The 7801-nt window shown below is 56.2% G+C and overlaps 1 protein-coding gene across 1 annotated transcript; it reads left to right on the plus strand.

The window, feature by feature from the left end:
• Positions 1-1960: 1960 nt before the first annotated feature.
• On the plus strand, positions 1961-5357 carry LOC103780015 (sestrin-3-like; the record flags this gene model as incomplete). Its single annotated transcript, XM_008947662.1, has 8 exons — positions 1961-2164; positions 2318-2500; positions 2623-2859; positions 2943-3054; positions 3299-3435; positions 3851-4041; positions 4362-4506; positions 5064-5357. Coding segments are annotated over 8 exons (1299 nt in total), but the record flags the coding sequence as incomplete, so codon positions are not given.
• Positions 5358-7801: the final 2444 nt, after the last annotated feature.

Raw genomic sequence — 7801 nt, forward strand, 5'->3', positions numbered from 1 at the left:
AAGCTGATTTCCTCTCATCCTATCGCTTGTTCCTTGGGAGAAGTGACCAACACCCACCTTGCTACAACTTCCTTTTAGGCAGTTGTAGAGCACAATAAGGTCTCCCCTCAGCCTCCTTTTCTCCAGGCTAAACAACCCCAGTTCCCTCAGCAGCTTCTCATAAGACTTTTTCTCTAGACCCTTTACCAGCTTTGTTGCCCTTCTTTGGACCTGCTCCACCCCTCAGTGTCCTTCATGGAGTGAGGGGCCCAAAATGAACATAGTACTCAAGGTGCAGCCTCAACAGTCCTGCGTAAAGGGGCATGATCACTTCCCTACTGCTGCTGGCCACACTATTTTTGATACAGGCCAGGATGCTGCTTGTCTTCTTGGCTACCTGGGCAGACTGATGGCTTATATTCAGCTAGCTGGCCTATTGACCAGTATCCCCAGACCCATTTCTGCTGGGCAGCTTTCCAGCCACTCTGTTCCAAGCCATGTAGCGTTTCATGGGGTTGTGACTCAAGTGCAGGACCCAGCATTTGCCCTTGCTGAAGCTCATACCACTGGCCTCAGCCATTTTTTTCCAGCATGTCCAGATCTTCTGTAGAGCCCTCCCTACTTTCAAGTAGATTGCCATACCCACCTAACTTGGTGTCATCTGCAAACTTACTGAGGGTGCATTCGATCCCCTCATACAGACCACTGAAAAAGCAACTAACCAGTAGTGGCCCCAATACTGAGCCCCTGGGAACACCACTTGTGACCAGCCACCCACTGGGTCTAACTCCGTTCAGTACAACTCTTTGGGCCTGGTCAGCCAAGCCGACTTTTTATCCAGTGGAGTAGGGGATGCTTTGCAGACATACTCCTGGTTTGTTGCTGTGCCACCATGGTCACTGTGCCCCCGTCACCAGCCTTTGGGTGACTGCACTGGAGAGACAGGTAGGAGGAAGATAACGAGAATTTGGTTCGAGCCCAGGATGAGAGGTGCACCCTCTGCATCTGAGGGTGCTGCCTGGGGTCCCGTGTGTGAGCAGGAGCTGTGGCTTTCTGTGTGAAAAGGGTTAGCACGTGCTATGCTCATGCCTTGGTGCAGGCAGACTGTGGGTGCAGATGCCACTGCCAGGTGGGAGCTGTGGCAACAAGGTTGTTGGGGCACAGCAGCTGCCCGGGTGCCTTTTGCACAACTCTGCCCTCTGCTCCCACCACCTCCTTGGGACTGGGATGGTGTGGCTAGGGCTGTGCTTGGCTGGGGCACTGGCACAGGGTTGGGGTGGGTGCTGCTGGGTACGTGTGGACCCACCTTGCTGAGTTGCCCACCTGTGTTTTCACTGGTGGATGCATCTGGTGCCAGTGGTGCCACATACCCACATGCTGCAAGACCTGCTCCCTTGCTGTCTTCCTTGGTCAGTGCCTAGGGAGACCTCTGAGCCCCTCCGTCTGCTCCTGACCATGTCGTGGGTGTCAGGACATCCCTTGCCCCTTGGCTTGCTAGGGCAGGGGTCTGGGAGCAGCTCAGCTGGCTCCACAGCTCTCCCCGTCCCAGTGCTGAGTGGACAAGCTCAGTGCCAACAGTGCAGGGGCCTGGTGGTAAGGCTGATGGACTGCTCCATTCTGGGATGTCTTCATCTGTCATGTTTCTCCTGCTCCAGCCTTGCATTTGCCTCTAAGGCTGCAAGGAAACATGATTCTTAGTTTGCTCTTTGCTTTTGCTCACTGGGAGATGCCTCCTCCCAGGCAGAGACCAACCTGTATTTCTTGCAGCCTGTCCTCCCACTAGTAGTGACCCCAGTGAGCATTGCTCTGCTCAGCTCCCCTACATGAGCGCTCTGCAGTGGCTTCTGACCTGATGGTGTCCCAGTGGGGGCACTAAGCCAGGAGAGGGGATCCCAGTCCCTCAGAAAGCCTGGGCTTGGCTGGGGTGGGCTGCTGCAGCAGGGGCTGCTTCAGGGGAAGCTAAGCAGTATGTTCCCTGCAGGTAGTGAAGATGTCTGGCACTGACCCCGAGTGCCCCCAGTTCCTCTTTGTGAAGGTGCTGGCAAACTGGGGGCGGCTGGAGGCAGTGACCCAGCAGATGGGCTACCACCCACAGTACCTTGACAGCTTCCTCAAGACACAGCACTACCTGATGCACATGGATGGTCCGCTGCCCTTTGACTGCCGGCACTACATTGCCATCATGGTAAGCCCTGCTAGGAGCTGCCGGAGGGGATGGCTCCCTCCTCTCCCTCCACCAGGCAGCCTAGGCTGCAGGCTTCTCTGCAGAGGTTGGGTGAGAGGTGGGCAGGGGGTCCCTGCCACTGCAGTGCAGGATGCTGACTCGCTGCTCTTGCAGGCAGCTGCCCGGCACCAGTGCCGGTACCTGGTGAACCTGCACGTCCTGCAGTTCCTGCGGGCAGGGGGAGATCCCCAGTGGCTGCGTGGCCTCGACTTCATCCCTCCCAAGCTCCGCAACCTCAACGAGATCAACAAGATCCTGGCACACCGACCATGGCTCATCACCAAGAAGCACATTGAGGTATTGTGGGGGGCTTATCAGCCAAGGACCAGGGTGGCAGTGGGGACAGCAGCATCCCCAGGGGGTGCTGGCACCCTGCCCATCTGCCCATGTTGCATCGCCGGTCTGTTTGTGTGCTGCAGAAGCTGCTGAAAATCAGTGAATGGAGCTGGTCGCTTGCAGAGCTGGTGCACGCTGTTGTCCTCCTGGCACACTGCCATGCACTTGCCAGCTTTGTCTTCGGCTGTGGCTGTGAGCAGGACGAGGGGCTGGGGGGCCGAAGCTCGCTGAAGCCCTTGTCACCTAGGAACCAGTGCTTCTGTGAAGCCACCACCGGCAACGGCTGCAGCCAGGAGCTGCTGCGCATCAACCGCAAGCGGGTGAGCCCCTGAGGGTGGGTCCGTGGGGGGACAGGGGCACAGCTGGGACTGCTACCCTCACCTTCAAGCATGTGTCTGTGTAGTCCCTGGACTCCTGCATGGAGCTGGATTCTCTGCGGGAACGCATGCAGCGGATCCACGTGGAGACTGAGGGCAGGGAGGAGATGAGGCTGCTGCAGCAGGATCGAGAGGAAGGTGAGGGGCAGGGAGCAAAGGTGGGTGTGCGGGATGGGAGTTCATATGGCATACCTGGGTGTTGCTCCCCCATGTCTATATGTACATTTTCTTTGATGTACAGTTCAGAAAGGGGCTCCTGGGATGCTGGTGGGGAGGGGAAGAAAGCAGTGCTGCTTCCCAAGGAGGCACAGCAAAGCTTGGCTTCCAACACCTGCTGCAGCTGGGAACAGGGCAGCTGAGCATCGCTCTGACACCTCTGCAGGGCTCCCCCCTCTTGCTGATGCCGATGGGGAGATCACCAGTGCCACCAATCTCGCATGCTACATGCAGGACCCTGACTTTGGATACCAGGACTTTGCCCGGCGCGATGAGGATCAGACGCAGGTATTCAGAGTCCAGGTGAGGTTCCTGCTCGCTCAGCGGGCAGCAGCCCAGGCTGCCACCTCTCCTTTCCTATCCGCTCCTGGTGGGAGCAGATGGTTGCGGGGGTACCTGTGCAGCATGCTTTTGGAAAATGGCTGAGCAGGGAAGCTCAGCTCTGAAAGGAGACATGCTCAGCGAGGCCTGGGGAGAGAGAGGTGACCAGTGACTTCTGTCCCCAAGGGCTGCTCATTTTTTCACACTGCCCTCATGGAGTCAAGGGTCAAAGTCATTTAGAAGCTGCCTGATAAGGGATATTGTAGTTTGTGGCAGAGCTGCCCCCAGAGCAAACCTATTGAATCCTGCTGCACTCTGAGGTCTCCAGCCCTTCTTCCTGGGAACATCCCCTGGGCTCCTTTTTGCAGTTACAAAAGCTTCTTGCTATGCTCAACAGGATTACTCCTGGGAAGACCATGGCTTCTCGCTGGTCAACCGTCTCTACTCTGACATCGGGCATCTCCTGGATGAGAAGTTTCGGATGGTGGATGGTCTGCAAAGCAGTGCCATGGCCAAGAGGCAGGGCTGTGAACCCTCTGTCTTCAAGCGGGGCGTCTGGAACTACATCCACTGCATGTTTGGCATTAGGTAGGGAAACCAACCTCATGGTCCAGGGACAAAAACTGAGCTGACCAAGGTGGGAGGAGGGTAAGGCACTGGCTGTCTTGCAGATAGGCTTGGAAAAGAGACAGAGGTGAATTGCCTGCCTGGATGTTGGGCCAGGTAGGGAAGAGATGCTCAGCTTCTCTGGCCAGAGCAGGGCGCTTCAGGGATGGGGCTTCAGTGCCTAGTGGGTGCTGCCGTGTGTCCTCCTGCCCTGCAGCTGTGCCGTGCCCTGGGCAAATCACGGACGAGGTGCTCTGTAGGGACACACTGCTGGTTATGACTCGTTCCTGTGCTCCCCACAGGTACGATGACTATGACTACGCAGAGGTGAATCAGCTCCTGGAACGAATGCTTAAAGTTTACATTAAAACTGTAACCTGCTACCCAGAGAAGACAAACTCAGAAATGTTTGACAGGTTCTGGAAGCAGTTCAAGCACAGTGAAAAGGTGGGACAGCCAGCCCCTGGTGCTGACCAGTTGCAGTGGGGCCAGGAGTGGGAAGGGTTGCAGGCTGGGGTGCTTCTGAAGGTGTATGAGAAACCTTTGAGCCACCAAACCAGTCTGAGGCAGGTTGGGGGGAAATGGAAAGTGGTTGTTTATAAGTAGTTGGGCTTAGCATGGCATGGGGCTGCCCACAGTGTGGTGAAACAGAAGCCACCTGCAGCATGGGGATCTCCAAGGCCATTACCGCATTGGTGAGTCTCCAGGCTAGCCCTCAGTCCAGCTGTAACTCGCAGGAGCAGCTGCTGTGGGCAGCAGTGAACATTATGGTGCCAGTCCAGTATGCTGGTGCCGAGTGTGCCGGGGTCTCCCCAGCACATGGTTCTGAGAGGCAGCCACAGCCTGCAGGACTGGGAGGAGAGGGAAAGGGCAGCTGCCCGTGCAGGAAAAATTGGTAGCATTTTGTCCCATGCCAAAAGACTCACTAGCCCAGCTGGACACTTGCTTGCACCACTGCCCACAGCACACTGCAGCTGCCTGAACCTCTCTTGCTTCTCTCTTAGGTCCACGTGAACCTGCTCATCCTGGAAGCCCGAATGCAGGCAGAGCTGCTGTATGCGTTGCAGGCCATCACCCAGTACATGATCTCCTAGACAGTGGGGAGCTGCACTGCGGCAGGGCCAGGCAGCATCCTCTCTCCCTGGACTCATGTGTGACCCATTATGCTGGCACAGACAGCATGGGATTACTCAATTTAGTTTTCCTGACTGTTTTGTTCCCTCTTCTTCCCTCCTTCACCCCTTGTGGGGCTCACTGGATGGCCCCGTTACGTGCAATTTACCAAACTGTGAGGCAAATCCGTGCTGCTGAGGTGTCGGTGTGATGCTGCAGACTTGAACATGTCCAAGGAGGACTGCCAAAGATGCAGGGGGAGAGGAAAGCAGGAGGGGACTGCAGCTGGTTTAGAGGGATGCTCCCCTGCAAGCGGCAGCTCCTCACCCATATGGCATGGGAACTTCAGCTGCTGCAGGGAGGGCAAAGGGGAGAACTGTCTTCCTTCCCTGTGCTGCAGCAGCTGCCCTGCTTGCAAGCCACCCTTCTGCAACAGGCCTCGTTGGGGTGATGTGTTTCACATGGGAACAGTGCAGGCAGCTTACAGGTGCATTGCAATGTCCTGAGTTGTACAGTCAGGCAGGGAGGAATGCTGGCTCCACATGAGGGCCCTTCCCCAGCCCGGGACAGGAAGGAGATGCACTTGCCGCCCATGTGTCCTGCCCTTTAGGTCTATATGCCAAAACCCTCTGAGGTGGACAAGCAATGACCCAGGTGAACTCCAAACCGAAGCTCTTGCTGGCAGGGTGCCCTAGCTCTCTGACCAGTGTTCAGGCTCTGCAGGTTTCTGTCATGGGACTTTGGCCAGTCTTTGGGAAGCTTGCCCCAAAGCCCCTCCTCTGTCTTCTGTCAGTGGAGGGACAGAAGGAACAAGAGAGTCTTCCTGAGTTAATGCAGCCTTTATCTTCTTACCACCATGAGAGGACTGAGGTCCTGTGCTCAGTCACTTTCTGCTTAACCGCATGGTGGAAGTCTGCAGTCAGCACGTGTGAGCTCCAGGAAGCTCCTCAAACCTGGGCAGTATGGACTCCTTGGGCTGTCCCTGTCTGAAGAGAGGCAGCCCGTGCAGCAGCCTGGCTGTCTGCCCTGCAGGCACTGCTCCCGCCGGCCCCGGGGCTGCTGCCTGCCCACCCAGCAGCCCGAGACTGGGGTGGTACGAGGGGTGCAGTGGAGGCTCTGAAGAGCAGCCATGAAAGGGGAATGAGGCCACCTGCGATGGCAGAGCCTGCAGCAAGGGCAGCTGTCGAGTCAGCCCAGCGCATGCTGCTTGATAGTCAACCTGTTTACTGCGTAAATGTACGGGGAGAAAACTTTGGGTATGGAAGCTATAGAAAAAGACTATTTTTGCTATAAATATGTTTGACATGGATGCATGATTTATTTGTGTCAGATGTTGGGAAGGGGATCCACACTTGCGTGGCTGCTCTGAAAGCAGAGCCTGGATGACCATAGCACAGTATGGCTCCAGCTCCAGGAAACCCAACATTCCTAGCTGTGATGAGGTCCTGAACCAACAGCTCTGGTCCAAGGCCAGCAGCTGGTCACAGAGTCTGGACCCGTCCTCTTCAGCTCAGCTATGTACTCTTCCCATGTTCAGATAAGCAATTCTTACAGCATTGCATGTTCAATAGAAAAAAAAAAAAAAAAGGTTTTCAAGAGGCTGTGGTGCTCTGGCAAGAAGGAGGGTGCCAGAAGGACCTGGCTTCTCCCCTGCCAGGTACCTGGCCACAGGTCTGCGAGGTGTGGATGCTGCTTCTGCAGCTGAGGAAGAAGCATTTTGCTCACACAAGCAGGTGCTGGGTGAGCAATGCCAGAAGCCAGGACCAGCTCTTTCCCCAGCCATGCTACAGGTGCCCTCCCTGTTGTAGAGGTTAGAGGAACCTGCAGTGGGTCTGGACCAGTTTGTACTGGCACAAGCTGGTGCTTGGGCTGTAAAACACAAGGACAACTGGTGCTGGATGGTACTGGCCGAGTCAGTACTTGTGCTAGGACAGTGGCACCAGTGGCAGGATGACTGGTGCTGGGAAAGCTACCCTGTTTTGGTGCTTGGCTCAACAGTACTGGGACAGACACTGCTGTGCCAATATTTAGCCACAGTGAGGGCTGGGCACAGATCAGAGCAGCTGGGTGTCCTGATCACCATCAGGCATAGTGCTCCAGTTTAACATAGCAGCCTGACTACCTGTGAACCATTTTACCAGCCTCTCCCCAGGCCCTGTGAAAGCGGGTGTCCCCTGTAGGGCTGGGATGAGCCACTGCAGCCAGTTCTCTGCTCCTGAAGCAAGCAGTGCAGCTGCAGCTCCAAGCAGCCCAGGGCTGGCTTCCAGCATCCTGCCAGCAGCAGCATCCTAACCAGCCCCCACCCCCCTGCACTGCTGCCCAAAGAGAAGGGAGAAGATGGTGATAGCACAGCACTGGCTGAAGGCAAAGAGCTGGCCAGCCCCAGGAAACATGAAGCAGGTTCCCTCTATGCCTCTTGACATTTTCTGCACAAAGAACTGGCCTTGCAGGAACCAGGGCAGCTGCTGCTTGCTCCAGCTTGCAGAAAAGCACCAGTCAGCAGCAAGAGTAAGGGCTCCATGTGCTGTTAACCCTGACCAGAAATGAGGACAACTGCTGTGAAGGGCAGTGGAGACTGCCAGCATCAGCTCCCTGACAACAAGACATCATAGAATCCTTTAGGTTGGAA

This window comes from Merops nubicus, unplaced genomic scaffold (genome assembly GCF_000691845.1).
Source record: "Merops nubicus isolate BGI_N331 unplaced genomic scaffold, ASM69184v1 scaffold11649, whole genome shotgun sequence".
In the NCBI taxonomy this organism is placed as follows: Eukaryota; Metazoa; Chordata; class Aves; order Coraciiformes; family Meropidae; genus Merops; species Merops nubicus.